A 16,714-nucleotide genomic window follows, 5' to 3' on the forward strand; every position below is an offset into this window, starting at 1 on the left:
GTACCACAGATGGGCAGACATTACAAAGAGCACAGCAAACTGTTACCATCTTGTCAAGGGAAGTAGGTTGTCCTTGAGTGGCTGCTTGGCAAAGAGACAGCGGGATGGTGCTCTGAAGGATGGTGTATTTGTTCCTGACCAGGCCAATGACTCTTTCCACATGGATCCTGACGGCAGCAAGTCCCCTTGTGGATTCAAGTTCCAGTGGATGCAGTTGCTGCTTGCCTTTGGTGAATGCTGGTATTTTCAATTGTGCATTATACAGTCCCACAGTGTCTTTCACATTGAAGCCTCTATCAGCAAGAACAACATCTCCTGGTGATAATTTCTCAAGATATGAGCAGTTTTCTGTAATGTACTTGTCGCTTGTGCGTCCCCCCTAGCCCTTTGACACAAAGGATGTAACACCCTGTGGTGTTATAGAAATTAGATATTTTACAGTGTTGTGGTGCTTGTAATAGGAGTATGTTTGTGCACGTGCCCTTAAATTCTTTGGCTTCTCTACAAAAATTTCAAAACAGTCAATGATGGAAGTGCAGTTGCTAAAATTATCCCTGAAACACATGGGCAGACTAACCTGAATTTGATCTTTTGAGGGCCAAAATATAAGTGGTGACAGTCTGACATACATGACATCTAAAGTATTGTTGAACATTCTGACAACACTGCTCTTAGACATATGAAAAAGATAAACAAAAAAATATAAAGGTAAGTTAAGCCTCATTCTCATCAGTGTTAATAAAAAGCTATGAAAGGGAGTCAGTCTTGGACCGGCTTTCACAAACCCAGACAGGAAACCAAAAACAACCATCATTTTAGCATAGCTTGGTAGGCCTGTTAGTTCCTGTACCATCTCATCATTTCCTTTGAAGGCTTCTTCATTGAAAGACAGCACATTAACTTTGTCCTTAAGACAATTAACCTCAGCTCTTAATCGTGCACACTCGTTTGTCAATGCCTTGACTGTAGCTTGGCAGGCTGCATTTGAGCATGGTTCCACAATACCTGAGCTAAGAATGGCTTGAGAGTAACTGCGGTCATCTTTCACACATTCTACCTGTTCAACTAAGGTGATGTCAAGCCCAGTGGCATCACTGGTGCTGGGAGGTGCCACAGTCTCATGGTCACTATCAGGAACCAAAGTCTCAGTCCGTTTCCTTTTCATCTGCTGAGTATGCTCAAATCTGCTGGTGGCATAGATGCTTCTCTGCCGCTGTCCAGCTGACGTGTGCGCAAACAGGCTGGGGATGTAGTCAGGGCTCATGGGGTTGTCATGTTTTCTTCCTAAGCAGACAGAGGCAAACATGGTAGAATATTAATGTGTGTATAGGCCTCCTAATAAGATAATGACAAGAAGTATTACGATCCTTAACTGAAGTAAAAGTAGCAATAATACATGTAATATACATACACAAGTAATTTAAGGCATGCATTCAATAATATTGAGAACGGCAATTTCTTTCTCAATGTTCTGCCAGAAATGTGTCTTTTATTCAAATTCAGTCGGTTTCAAGCGTAAAGGAACACAGAGCAAAACTAATGCAGTCCTTTCAAAACTGGGAATATTTTACTCATGCTATGTTACCATTACACTGCTAACGGTAATTATTATTCGGCAACTGAATTATCTATGTTGAAGTATTTTGAAAACGTATTTCTGACAAAAATATAACAATAAGTGAAGAGCTTACCGGAAACAAAGTGTTGACTGCACAATCTGGAGTTAGATGTCGGCTGCCAGTGGTCCCTTCTGATGGCAGCCAGCCATTTATTACGACGGTCTACGTCTTTGGGGATCGATACAAACTGTAGTCCGGGGTTCCTCTGGCGACTATTGTCACAGCCCACTGCACAACAAATCCCAGGCATATCCACAAACTTTATTATTCACGATGTATCTTCGTCTGCTGCTTCCTCCGTGTTCTCTGTTGTTGTAATGACTTGCTGTGACCGTCATCTTCAATGCGAACCACAAAACCATAACATCAGCCGTTAGCTGTTAGCACTCAGAGCTCACAGCTCCTCATATCTGTTCAGAAACTAGACAAAAGTTAAAGAAGTACAAACCACAGACTGCCTGTGTCATGGTGAATACAGTCGCTGCTTTATTTATGTCTGTATAGGCCGTTGTTGTGAGTGTGGACGGAGCATATACAACGTTAGCTTAGCCTGATCGATCCGATCTCCATTCAGAAAACACGCATTTTAAAAGGTTTTTCAACTGCCGTCTTGTCTGCAGACCGGTATCAGTATGTTGTTACTTCGGCATCATTTTGAAACGTGTATTACAATTAAATCACGGTCAAATATGTTCATTTTGTTGTAGTTGTAGCCCCCTTGCCAGCGATTCTCTTTGACCATTCAGCAGTCGAGAGTGTTTACGTCACTAGTTTAGCATATTCAGCCCGGTTGCTGGCCCGGTAAGATCCTCGATTTTGGAGGGCCAGAAAAAAGGTGAAAAAGTAGCCCTGAGCCGGGTTTGGCCCGGCCCGCTTAAACCGTGCTACGTGCTGTGTGTGTGTGTGTGTGTGTGTGTGTGTGTGTGTGTGTGTGTGTGTGTGTGTGTGTGTGTGTGTGTGTGTGTGTGTGTGTGGGTGTGTGGGTGTGTGGGTGCGCGTGTGTGTGTGTGTGTGTGTGTATGTGTGTGTGTATGTGCGTGTGTGCGTGCGTGCGTGCGTGCGTGAGAGAGAGAGACAGAGATCATATTCCGTAAACACAATGTAAATGGGGGTTTGTTTACTGTAATCATATTGAGTCTTATGTGTGTGTGGGGAAGTGAAAGGGTGGGGGGGGTTACACGGCATATGGAATACACATCACTTCCCTGATAACCATCGCAGCCGTTATATAAGAGGCACAATGCCTTTGTTTGGTCCAAGAACACCCTCCCAATCAGTGTGTGTGTGTGTGTGTGTGGTGTGTGTGTGTGTGTGTGTGTGTGTGTGTGTGTGTGTGTGTGTGTGTGTGTGTGTGTGTGTGTGTGTGTGTGTGTGTGTGTGTGTGTGTGTGTGTGTGTGTGTGTGTGTGTGTGTGTGTGTGTGTGTGTGTGTGTGTGTGTGTGTGTGTGTGTGTGTGTGTGTGTGTGTGTGTGTGTGTGTGTGTGTGTGTGTGTGTGTCAGTGAGTCTGAAATGAAAAGAAAAAGGAGGAAAAACAAAGAGAAAAAGGAATGAGATAAAAATAAAAATGTGATCTGAAAACATTGTCTCTCTTTCTTCCTCTCTCTCTCTCTCTCTCTCTCTCTCTGTCTCACCCCTTCCTCCCCCCCTCTGCACATATTTGTGTGTGTTGTTCGGAGGAAAATAACAGGAATAAATAAATTGAACAGGAGACGCCATCATTAGACTCGAGCGGTCTGAGAAAATAAACAAAGCGTCCTGCCCTCGCTGTTTGACTCTCACTGAAAAACATCCGTCTGAAGACTTCAGAGTTGATGAAGGGCTGAGAAATGGGATGCACCCATTTCTCAGCCCTTCATCAACTCTGAATGAGCACAATAACTTATACTGAGTTTTAAGTCTCTTTAGTTTGCTTTACTGTTACCTACCCAATGGAGAGATTTCACTACCCACTCGTTAGAATAACAGAACTATAGTTTAATGTGATGCAACTCCATTTAACAGTTATTAGAATAAGAGAGAACTCATTTATAGTCACTTCTCAGAGCGAATCAAAACTTCTCATTGTGATAAAGAGGATATTAATGTTCAGAAAGATCTTTATTTTTCTCATACTGCCTGTTACGTTGTTACGTCCAAATGTAATGCATAAAACAATTGTGCAGTTGTTGATAAGTAGATGTAGAAAGCAGTAAATGTAAATACTGAAGTAACTTAACCTTGTACTAAATTGCACTTTAGATGTCAAATATGCCACTAAACACGTGTTAGAGTAAGAGGACTACAGTATAAGCTCTTTATCTTTCTCATACTGCCTGTGCTGCAGCACCTCTTTTCACCCTCTGTCTGAAACCAGAGCCCAGTCTGCTCTGATTGGTTAGCTGGCCGGCTCTGTTGTGATTGGTCAACCTGCTTAGAGATGTCCCGCCCCTTAGCCTGGTCTGGAACTTTGGGATTTTAGCCTTTACAGACCATTCACATGCACTAACACCTAGATAACTTCAGGAGAGGGAAAACCTCCAGAAGCAGAATACTGTAGGTTCTCTTGAAATGGACCTGTTGATTAATTGATGTAATTCGTGTTTTTTTTAGACTGGGAGCAGTTTCCAGAGAGCGTTCTCTAAAGGCCCTGACACACCAGGCAGTCACCAGAGAACTCGCCGACACCGACGCCGACTGTTGCGTCGACGAGTTCTCCTGCGTCTTAGCCATGTGTCGCACTGGAACACACCGCAAAGACTTCAGCCGAGCACGTACGAACTGCGCATGCGTGAGTGGCAATAACTCTCCTTACCAGCAGGCGGCGGTAGTGTGTATTCGTTATTCAAAATAGGCAACAACCGGAAGACAGAGAAGAAGAACAGACTGTGATATAAACAAACAACAAATAGCGTGTGCGTTCCATTTTCACTCTCGTCCACCGTCTTAGTGTCGAAATATCAGCTACAAAACGAACAAAACGACCTGTTCATTTTCCTGTCATGTTGACAGGTTATCATCATGTAGGCGTTGATAAAAGCTCATTCTAATGTTGTGTTATGTGTGTATGAAGGTACGAAATAAGGTTTTGCATTGCCTATCCTGCTATTTGTGTTTATTCTTTTAATCACACAGCGATAAGAAACAATAACAATGTGCCTACATAACTGTCAGTTGCAGCCCTAGCATTAGTATTGGTTATAGTAAAATAATGCAGATATATTATATATATATATCCCAACAGGCCACCTTGTTTATGGTTAGATTCAGTTTTAGTAGAATATAAAAATACATGAATGATGAAATGAGCACATAAAGTGCAGACATACTATAAAATCACAGTTAATAGACCTGCATCTGATGATCGCAGTGTTCTTGCGGGTGTGTAGTTTATTGAGTCAGCAATATAGTAATGTATGTAATGTAATAATGGCCACTTCTTGCTAAATTTACATTTCCATGTGATGCTTTTTTCCGAGGCGACTCACAATAGGTAAATGAACAGCAGTAGACAGTATCTCATTTACTTAGACACTGTACTTAAGGACAATGTTGAGGTACTTGAGACTAATCCTGCAACTTTATACTGACAAATAAACCGATGAGATGAAAAACCGGACTTGACCAAACAAATCACGGAGCTCTCAGCAGAGGACAGCCGGGGACGCTCCCGCCAATATCAGAGATGTCCCTGCTATGTGTGGGAGGTAAGAGAGGACATTTAAGGGCTATGTTTGATGTCTTTAAGTATCACCTGCTGGGGTTTAGCTGCTGTCCTGTGCCTTCTTAAATCGTTTGTTTACGTCCCTCACTTCCGTTTTGCTTCTCATTTGCTAGCTGAACAGCTGATCAGAGTGGTTTCTTGGCCCGATAGCTTGTGTCCGACACCCGGCCGATTCAACATGTTGAATCGGCCATGTGTCGACCGTGAAAGGCCAAATAAGGCGTGTCACGGCCGAGGGTTCGGGACACACCAAATTGACTTTGGGCGACAGGGCACGCTTCGTCGTCAGACAACCGAAGACGGACGATTTCGGCCTGGTGTATCTGGGCCTTAACTCTGAAGGCCTTGAGCTTTATTTCCCTTCTCTTCATTCACACTAATCTCCCCTCCTCGGCTAATTTGTCCCTCCGTACATTAAGAGGACGATGACAGACCGCCACACAAAGAGGAGCTTTAAACGCCCAGCAGCTCCTCGGGCGCTTCTTGTTTTGTCTATCGTACGTTACATAAGTGTTCCTGCGGCGTGTGTGTGTGTGTGTGTGTGTGTGTGTGTGTGTGTGTGTGTGTGTGTGTGTGTGTGTGCGTGCGTGCGTGCGTGTGTGTGCGTGTGCGTGTGCGTGTGCGCGTGTGCGTGTGCGCGTGTGCGTGTGTGTCTGTGTGTGTGTGTGTGTGTGTGTGTGTGTGTGTGTGTGTGTGCGTGCGTGCGTGTGTGTGTCTGTGTGTGTGTGTGTGTGTGTGTGCGTGTGCGTGTGTGCGTGTGCGTGTGTATGTGTGTATGTGTGTGTGTGTATGTGTGTGTCTGTGTGTGTGTGTGTGTGTGTGTGTGTGTGTGTGTGTGTGTGTGTGTGCGTGTGCGTGTGCGTGTGTATGTGCGTGTCTGTGTGTCTGTGTGTGTGCGTGTGCTTGTGTGTGTGCGTGTGCGTGTGCGTGTGTGTGTGTGTGTGTCAGTACACTACTGCACAGCTGTGTCCAGTTTCCAGTTTGATGAGTTTCTGAAGCAGCAGGTACACGATGTGCTGAGCGCTGCACAGGTGTGAACAAAACAAGACTTTGAGGGTTACCTTTGAGAGGAGTAATGGAGGCAACAATAACGTTTGAACATTTTAGAGAAGTCTTTAGCTCTTAAATCGTATCTTGCACAGCTAGAAGTAATCCGTATCAAACAAAGAACAGTTATAAAACCCAACATACAAACATATCTAACATATAATAATCCTAATATTTTATTTATCTGATTATGGTTGACCATTTATCCGCTATAGCTAGTAATATAATTTGGTAATTGCATCTCATATAGTAGTTCTAATCGTAATCAGAAACAGGCAAAGTAGGTTCAGAAATGCGAGGACTTTTCTTTGGTGTGTGTGATGCATACATAAGATAAATGGTATTGTAAGACAAGGACCAAAAATAGAAATATAATCAAATTAGAAAATATAAAGATGTATTAAAGGTCACCTATCATGCTATTTTTAGGCAATAGCATAGGTCTCAGATATATAACAATATATAAAAAACATGTCTACAGTATGAAGTGTTTTACTCAAAATACCAAACAGATCACCCATTCTAGCCATGCCTCATATCCCTCTATTTCACTTCCTGTTTCAAAAGTGCTGATTTGGGTATAAAGCCTTAAAAAAAAAAGAATTGATACAAAATCTAAAAGGAGGGGGCTGAGCTCATGCGGGACCCGGCAGCTACTGTCTAAACTAAATACTGCCGTGATGAAACGCCATATCATGGATTATCAAGGATTATTTCTGAAACAGTATGGAGCTCAAAGGCTTTCTCTCTTGCCGGTTATACCACAAGGTGAGTTCCTTTTTATTTCCTGCTTCTTCACACACATGCTCTCCAGTACAGGTTAGCTCTGAGTGTTAGCGATGCTAATGTAAACACCGACCATATTACGTCCAAAACAGTCGGGCATTGTTTCTGATAGCAATGTTTCTGATAGGGCCGTGGGTCCACATTTCAGATATTACGTCATATCGGACGCAAATCTGGATCAGCTCCGTTGTTCCCCCGTTTTTAGAGATTTGAAAAATCAGAAGATCTGCTGTAACTTTTTCACTGCGCGTCGTGTTGCGTATTTTTACGATAGATAAATGCAATCCAACATTCAGAGTGGGATTTTGACGTCACTGGGAGAAATGGTTCACAACTTCTAAACTTTGTCTAAAGTGTTTCTACTGATTCACTCCTTTTGCCTTTATAAATGCAAAAACTAAAACTAAAGCTATTTAATTGATGGGTAATAATTTATTATGACGAAAAACGAGAATCAAATGGACCTCTAACTGTGGCATATTTGACATTTGAAGGGCAGTGGTGGACAGTAGCTTTAAAGTACATTTACTCAAGAACTTAAAAAACACTTATTTTCCTTTTGATTTAATTAGATGTATAGTCTACCGGTCCTACATCTTAGTGTGGAATCAGGTGTGAGATGTTTTTCTTCTTATTCTAATATACTAACGTTTTTTGAGGCCTGAGGATGTTTAATGTTCAGGTGTTTCAGAGGATAAAGATGGAAAAGAAACGTTTGTGTTACATATTTTGAAATCCCTGTTATCACTTTTATCCTCTGGTGACCCTTTATATTTATCATTGTACCGAACACACACTTTTAAATTATAAATACATCATCAATGGAGGCTTTAAAGGTCCGATGGTGCCCTCTGGTGGTGTGTGTGTGTGTGTGTGTGTGTGTGTGTGTGTGTGTGTGTGTGTGTGTGTGTGTGTGTGTGTGTGTGTGGCCTAGCATTACAGTCACGTGTGGGGACTCGCCTCCCTCATGGGGACACATTGGAGGTCCCCATGAGGAGAATCATTAATTTTAGGGTGGTTAACTTGGTTAGGGTTAGGGTAAGGGTAAGGCGTGTGGCGCAGTGGACTAGTGCATTGCTGTTCGGATCAGGGGGTCACAGGTTCAAACCCCACTGCAGTCAGCATGTCGTTGTGTCCCTGAGACACTTCACCCCAAAGTGCTCCTGTGGGGATTGTCCACAGTATTGAGTATGTAAGTCGCTTTGGATACAAGTGACATGTAATGTAATGGGTAAGGGTTAGGCATGTGTTTGTTAGGATAAGTCTCCAGGAAATGCATGTAAGTCAATGTAATGTAATGAAGTGATGTGTGTGTGTACCTTGGTCTGGAAGCAGCAGAACAGCTGGGTGAGGCACGGGTGTTTCCGAGCGAGGGCCAGGATGCGTTTCTCCGTCAGAGTGCAGTCCACGTCGTCGTCCTGCAGGATCACGTCTTTCTTCAAGACCTTCACCGCGTAGACCTCATCGCTGCCTTTCAGCTCCGCCAGCATCACCTGAACACACACACATACGCACGCTGGTCACAAACATTACATCTGAGGCTGCAGCCACACGGAGACGAAACGGGTCGTATCCGCTACAGTTCTCTATCTTATACGGTTCGGCCACACAAGGCCGACAGGGAAACGCAGATAACGATAACGGGTCCCAAGGTGGATAGATCTGCGGACGCAACGCTCTGGGGGGCCAAACGGCTCCGTGTCGACGCCCTATACGATCATTTCCTGATAACGATGACGCAATAGCCCCACCTCTGCTGCTCACTGCTGTAGCATGGTCAGACCATGCTGACCACTGACTGAAGACTTTTTTGATATCGAATTCGGTTTGTTTTCCTTATCGTCTCCGTGTGGCTCCAGCCTGAGAGTATCATCAGATATTTTAACAGGATGATCAGTCATTTAATGAAGAGAACAGTATCAGATGACGGGTGATTCATTTGAGTTTAATCTGTTATCTGTCTTCACACCAAGATAAACTGCAGATATTGTATCAGCTGATCATCCGCAGTGTCCAATCAACATCTGATAATATGACTGATAAGGGCTCCTTTAGGCTAGGAAAAGATTTTCCAAAAGGGTGTGTTTGTGGTTCGTTGCTCCATGGGGATCAATCTTCGTTTCTCCAACGACAAAAAAAAAGCTTTGGGACCGTTTTCCAAATGTTTTACCAAAACAAAGGAAGTTAGGTCCTCACTAACTCCTTCCTTTTTTCCCTTCTGCCCTTCATCCCTCCTTCCCTTCATCCCTCCTTCCTTTAACACATTCTTCCCTTCATCCCTCCTGCCCTTCATCCCTCCTTCCCTTCAGCCCTCCTGCCCTTCATCCCTCCTTCCCTTCATCCCTCCTTCCCTTAACACCTCCTTCCCTTCATCCCTCCTTCCCTTCATCCCTCCTTCCCTTAACACATTCTTCCCTTCAGCCCTCCTGCCCTTCATCCCTCCTTCCCTTCAGCCCTTCATCCCTACTTCCCTTTATTCTTCCTTCCCTTCATCCCTCCTTCCCTTAACACATTCTTCCCTTCATCCCTCCTTCCCTTCATCCCTCCCCTCATTCCCTTCATCCCTCCTTCCCTTCATCCTTTCGACCCTTTATCTTTTCATCCCCTCTTCTGGTCTCCCCTTTTCTCTTTCTATTTTATTTCCAGCATACTCTTCTTTCACTAGGTACCATCTTGAGGGCTTGTCTTCAGATCGACTGGAAGCACGTCCTTACTAGTGAACTTCCAGTTAAAGCAAAGGAAATGTCAGAAAGAGACTTGGGATGTTCCCTCTCTCTTTCACTCAAGACTCAACAGATGATGGTGATTTCCTCTGATCCATATGCATGTTAGCACCCCCCCCACCTCTCTCTCATAGAGCAGGTCATAGTAGAAGAGGAATGATAGAGTGATAACAGACAGAAATGTAATCCCTCTCTCACCTTCCCGAAGCTTCCCTTCCCGAGGACTTTGATGAACAGGAAGTCGTGCAAATTCAGCCGTTTCATTTCCGGAACATGACGTTTGAGGTCTCCGTTCTCCCGTTCTCCTCCGGCTCCTCCATGACTCCCCTCCGTCACCGTGTCCACAGATTGGGGGGAGGAGAGGGAGTGTTTCTTATGTTCTTCCCCCCTGTGATCGAAGGAAAGAGCTTTCCGGATGTTCTCCAGCTCCTTCACATCTGCACAGAGACAACACAGTGTACAGTTAATGCTGGTGTATTTAGTTTTAGGTGTCATTCAGTTCAGTGATTCAATTATTCGAAGGTCTTTATTGTCATTTGCACAGAAGCTACAGTGCAAATATGAATCCCAGGCTCCGTCAGAAGAGAATTGAAAGCCTTTATTGTCATTATATAAAAAAATACAATGAGATTTTGGAGTAAAATCCTGTCAACGTGCACAAAGGAAAACAGACAAACAATGAAAACATGCCTGTAGGGCAGAGGAACGTAAACAATCATATAGGGGGTAGTATGTGTGTAGATGTGTGTGAGGTGTGTGAGATGTGTGTGAGGTGTGTGAGATGTGTGTGAGGTGTGTGAGGTGTGTGAGATGTGTGAGATGTGTGTGAGGTGTGTGTGAGAGGTGTGTAGATGTGTGTGAGGTGTGTGGGAGGTGTGTGAGGTGTGTGAGATCTGTGTGAGATGTGTGTAGATGTGTGTAGATGTGTGTGAGATCTGTGTGAGATGTGTGTGAGATGTGTGTGAGTTGTGTGTGAGATCTGTGTGAGATGTGTGTAGATGTGTGTAGATGTGTGTAGATGTGTGTGAGATGTGTGTAGATGTGTGTAGATGTGTGTGAGATCTGTGTGAGATGTGTGTGAGATCTGTGTGAGATGTGTGTGAGATGTGTGTGCGATGTGTGTGTGAGATGTGTGTGAGATGGTAGTGTGAGATGGTAGTGTGAGATGGTAGTGTGAGATGGTAGTGTGAGATGGTGTGAGATGTGTGTGAGATGTGTGTGTGTGAGATGTGTGTGAGATGTGTGTGAGATGTGTGTGAGATGTGTGTGAGATGTGTGTGAGATGTGTGTGTGTGAGATGTGTGTGAGATGTGTGAGATGTGTGTGAAATGTGTGTGAGATGTGTGTGAGATGTGTGTGAGATGTGTGTGAGATGTGTGTATACAGTATGTGTGTGAGATCTGTGTGAGATGTGTGTAGATGTGTGTAGATGTGTGTAGATGTGTGTGAGATGTGTGTAGATGTGTGTAGATGTGTGTGAGATGTGTGTAGATGTGTGTGAGATGTGTGTAGATGTGTGTAGATGTGTGTAGATGTGTGTAGATGTGTGTGAGATGTTTGTAGATGTGTGTGAGATGTGTGTAGATGTGTGTGAGATGTGTGTAGATGTGTGTGAGATGTGTGTAGATGTGTGTGTGAGATGTGTGTAGATGTATGTAGATGTGTGTGAGATGTGTGTGAGATGCGTGTGAGATGTGTGTAGATGTGTGTAAGATGTGTGTGAGATGTGTGTGAGATGTGTATGAGATGTGTGTGAGATGTGTGTGAGATGTGTGTAGATGTGTGTGAGATGTGTGTGAGATGTGTGTGAGATCTGTGTGAGATGTGTGTGAGATGCGTGTGAGATGTGTGTAGATGTGTGTAAGATGTGTGTGAGATGTGTGTGAGATGTGTATGAGATGTGTGTGAGATGTGTGTGAGATGTGTGTAGATGTGTGTGAGATGTGTGTGAGATGTGTGTGAGATCTGTGTGAGATGTGTGTATACAGTATGTGTGTGAGATCTGTGTGAGATGTGTGTAGATGTGTGTAGATGTGTGTGAGATCTGTGTGAGATGTGTGTGTGATGTGTGAGATGTTTGAGAGATGTGTGTGAGATGTGTGTAGATGTGTGTGAGATGTGTGAGATGTTTGAGAGATGTGTGTGAGATGTGTGTAGATGTGTGTGAGATGTGTGTGAGATGTGTGTGTGAGATGTGTGAGATGTGTGTGAGATGTGTGAGATGTGTGTGAGATGTGTGTGAGATGTGTGTGATGGAGAGTATTATCTACCCGGGTCACATGGGGAGGTTGGAGCCGACCTCGAACGATCGTCTTCAGTCTCTGTCGTCCCGGATATCTGAGGTCGGGACTCCTGACTCTGCAGCAGCTTCAGAAACACACACACTCATTATAATAATAATTATGTAATAATAATAATAATAATAATACGTTTATTTAGTATAGCACCTTTCACAGAAATAAAACTCACAAAGTGCTTCATAAGAAAGAACAAAAGTTAAAGGTCACCTATCATGCTGTTTTTAGGCAATAGCATAGGTCTCAGATATATGAAAATACATAGAAAACATGTCGATGAAGTGTTTTGCTCAAAATACCAAACAGATCACCCATTCTAGCCATGCCTCATATCCCTCTATTTCACTTCCTGTTTCAAAAGTGATGATTTGGGGTATAAAGCTTTTTTTTAAAAATAGAATTGATAATCTAAAATGAGGGGTCTGAGCTCATGCGGGACCCGGCAGCTACTGTCTAAACTAAATACTGCCGTGATGAAACGCCATATCATGGATTATCAAGGATTCTCTCTGAAACAGTATGGAGCTCAAAGGCTTTCTCTCTTGCCGGTTATACCACAAGGTGAGTTCCTTTTTATTTCCTGCTTCTTCACACACATGCTCTCCAGTACAGGTTAGCTCTGAGTGTTAGCGATGCTAATGTAAACACCGACCATATTACGTCCAAAACAGTCGGGCATTGTTTCTGATAGCAACGTTTCTGATTGGGCCGTGGGTCCACATTTCAGATATTACGTCATATCGGACGCAAATCTGGATCAGCTCCGTTGTTCCCCCGTTTTTAGAGATTTGGGTACGGAGGAAAAGAGAGAGGGTTTTATTTTCTGAGACAGAAAATAAATCTAGATTCGGCTTTTAGTGCATTTTACAACTTTAAGGACTTAATGATTATAATAAGGGCTATAGAATAGTTCATACTGGGTAGTTTATTTACTTAAAAAATAATTATCCACCGATTTACAGACGTCTCTTTCCCCATGTTAGTCAATGGGGAAAAGTCTGGGCCGGGTGACGTCACAGACTGATACGGAAATTGTAGTACCGCCGTTTGGACACAACGAATATTTTCATCACAGTCCGGCACACTTCCTGGGGGCTTGAGTTGTTCCCCTAAATAACAAGCTTCCATTGTACAGCAGATATTTGCCGTAAGGGGGGGGGGGGGGGGGGGGGGGGGACCCAGTACATTTTATACAATTATATAATACAACTTCAGAAATAAAGAACCACATAAATGCAGCATCGGCCTAGTTATAATAATACATTCATTTCATCTTGTTTGATCTATGATGGTTGTGGAGTATGGACTTTTTAAACGCCAGTATATTTATTTTATTTTATATAAATATGAGATGTTTGTACCTTTTTCCGCCTCAGAGCGCTGTTGCAGATTTTGTCCGGCGTCACTCCGAGGTCAGAGAGGACTTTAGCGATTGCTTTGGCGTCGACTCCACAGTTAGGGGCAACGTTACTCTCACAGCGCCTGTGCACGTTCACTTTACACACTGACACACACACACACACACACACACACACACACACACACACACACACGGTAAGACCCTCAATATGTTCCTTAGATAACTTTTTGTTTTACTCTCTATTCTCCTCATAGATTTGTGAAGCACCTTGAGATGACGTTGTTTTTAAAGTGTTGTTGAATAAAATTTATTATTATTCTTATTACTTTCAATAAAACTTCTTAGGTCCAGGTCTTCACAACAGGTATGGTAAAAGGTGTCTTTATTTAAATTAAGTTACATTGAGTTAAAACCCAGGTCAAATGTACGTTAGAGGGTCTTGAGAAATATGTCCTTTCATTGATTGTAATGTTATGTTAAATGTCTCTTGTGTCATGTCAAATGGAGCTGCTGCTTTAAATTAAGTTAAAACCCTTTCTTGCAGCCTATCCTGAGATCCTTTAACCGTTACTTATCATTGCACTTTTAGCTGCAACCATTATTTTAACGCTTTTATGAATTGTCTTTTTTTGTTTTTGTTTGTGTGTTTATTTTGTTTTTAATTATTATGTGTTAAATGCCGATGTGAAGCACTTTGAATTTCCTCTGTGTCTTAACATGTGCTGTACAAATAAACTAACCTTGAACCTTGAACCTTGCTGTGATGCAAGAAGAAATGTCAGACTTGATCAGACAGTAAAGTATTATCGTATTTATATTAAAAACATTCACAACATGTAGAATAGATGACACACAGTTTGTTGTTACCTTTACACTGGAGCCCCTGCCTCAGCAGACCCCAGAGCAGAGAACCACAGTGATCGCAGAACGTCAGGACTTTAAAGTTGTGGATCCTGAATTTGTGTGGAACGTTGACGCTGAACCTCTGAGAACCAACGGGCTGAGAGACGGACAGAAGACATGTGACACACGTATATCAGTATGTGGTGTCTCTACTTTAAAGTGGACCTATCATGCTATATTTGAATAATATAGTGTAGGGCCATACCTATATAAGGCATATTTATACTTTTTTTTTTTCAAAATACCAAACAGATCATGCATTTTAGCCATGCCTCATTTTGCTCAATTTGACATTTTTTAGCTCTGTTTTTGCAAGGGCTGATTCAGTGAGAACAGCACCACCTACAGGCCTGGCATATGTACTACAGCGTCTCCAGCGCTTTCGAACGGCAATGGCCGTGGCTGTCTCCTCCTGATTGGTGGAGTTGGCCCAATAGCCGTAGCACCACCGTCCTGACGTCAGGACAGTGTTCAAATCTGGATCAGTTTTTATCAGATCCGTTGCAGCCCCTTTTATAGAGATTTGGGTATGGAGGAAAATAGAGAGGGTTGTGTTTTCTGACACTTGGTGAGTTCCCTGGAACACCGGGGACACATATTCATGTATACAAGACGTACAAAAGTGCATTTTGCATGATAGGTCCCCTTTAAAGAGTCCTATCCTGCTGATGTTCAGGTGTATATCAGTGTCTCTACTTTAAAGAGTCCTCTCCTGCTGATGTTCAGGTGTATATCAGTATGTAGTGTCTCTACTTTAAAGAGTCCTCTCCTGCTGATGTCCAGGTGTATATCAGTATGTAGTGTCTCTACTTTAAAGAGTCCTCTCCTGCTGATGTTCAGGTGTATATCAGTATGTAGTGTCTCTACTTTAAAGAGTCCTCTCCTGCTGATGTTCAGGTGTATATCAGTATGTAGTGTCTCTACTTTAAAGAGTCCTCTCCTGCTGATGTTCAGGTGTATATCAGTATGTAGTGTCTCTACTTTAAAGAGTCCTCTCCTGCTGATGTTCAGGTGTATATCAGTATGTAGTGTCTCTACTTTAAAGAGTCCTCTCCTGCTGATGTTCAGGTGTATATCAGTATGTAGTGTCTCTACTTTAAAGAGTCCTCTCCTGCTGATGTTCAGGTGTATATCAGTATGTAGTGTCTCTACTTTAAAGAGTCCTCTCCTGCTGATGTTCAGGTGTATATCAGTATGTAGTGTCTCTACTTTAAAGAGTCCTCTCCTGCTGATCTTCAGGTGTATATCAGTATGTAGTGTCTCTACTTTAAAGAGTCCTCTCCTGCTGATGTTCAGGTGTATATCAGTATGTAGTGTCTCTACTTTAAAGAGTCCTCTCCTGCTGATGTTCAGGTGTATATCAGCATGTAGTGTCTCTACTTTAAAGAGTCCTCTCCTGCTGATGTTCAGGTGTATATCAGTATGTAGTGTCTCTACTTTAAAGAGTACCTCCTCCACTGTGTCCTCCTGCTTCTTCATCCCTGCACACTTAGTGATGATCAGTTCATGGCAGCGTTTATGGACCACACAGGTGCAAACTGCAAGAGAAACACACACACATGGATTTAAGTAACACATGTTTAAGTGCAGTTGTGTATCTTTTAAGTGTCTTCAGTCGAAAATATGGAATATAAAACTCCATCTTACCTTGACACTGGTAGCCCTGTTTTCCTAAGACGCCCCTAAAAGTCAAACAGAGAATAAACTCAGCATGAATCACATAAAACAATGACCTAACATATTGTTAACGGCTCAAAGCAAAGCAGCACAAATACTTGAAGAAAGGTGGATTGTTAGCGGTTAATAGATAATATTAAGATCTGAAATTATTGTACTTTTAAGTGAATGAACTAAAGTAATAGGAGGTTTTATTTTTTTGAGTTCTGGTAACTTTGTCAGATCTGCAGTGAGGATCTGTATGAAACAATTTAGGTTTTGGGGGGGTTTTATTCCACTAAATCAATTCAATATGAATACAGACAAGGTGCACAAAAACAAGAAAACAAAATTAGTAGAAGCTTATTCAGTCTGCAGAATAATATTTGTAGGTCGGGATATCTACTCTACTTCATACAATATACATTTTAACACATCATTAACATAATTGTGCTTCCTTGGAATGTAATTTTACACTTATCCAAATTGTAATTTTGACAATTTTCATGGATAGTGCAAACCTTACCCATAAAATAAAATGTTGTTTAAATACAACAAGACAGACGGAAACCAGAGAACATGTTTCTGCAAAAACCCTGTGTGTGTGTGCGTGTGCCTGTGC

At 42.6% G+C, this 16,714-nt stretch overlaps 1 protein-coding gene across 1 annotated transcript in view; it reads right to left on the minus strand.

The window, feature by feature from the left end:
* The window catches only part of LOC117487103 (protein kinase C epsilon type-like), a 101,966-nt gene that overhangs the window by 49,612 nt on the left and 35,640 nt on the right, over positions 1 to 16,714 (minus strand). Inside the window, exons 4-10 of the mRNA XM_034135748.1 lie at positions 16,084 to 16,118; positions 15,886 to 15,974; positions 14,401 to 14,533; positions 13,535 to 13,677; positions 12,147 to 12,243; positions 10,075 to 10,313; positions 8,473 to 8,646 (exon numbers count right to left, since the gene is read on the minus strand). Coding sequence (XP_033991639.1) covers positions 8,473 to 8,646; positions 10,075 to 10,313; positions 12,147 to 12,243; positions 13,535 to 13,677; positions 14,401 to 14,533; positions 15,886 to 15,974; positions 16,084 to 16,118 — 910 coding nt within the window. The remainder of the gene's footprint in view (positions 1 to 8,472; positions 8,647 to 10,074; positions 10,314 to 12,146; positions 12,244 to 13,534; positions 13,678 to 14,400; positions 14,534 to 15,885; positions 15,975 to 16,083; positions 16,119 to 16,714) is intronic.

This window comes from Trematomus bernacchii, unplaced genomic scaffold (assembly GCF_902827165.1).
Source record: "Trematomus bernacchii unplaced genomic scaffold, fTreBer1.1, whole genome shotgun sequence".
NCBI classification, from domain to species: domain Eukaryota; kingdom Metazoa; phylum Chordata; class Actinopteri; order Perciformes; family Nototheniidae; genus Trematomus; species Trematomus bernacchii.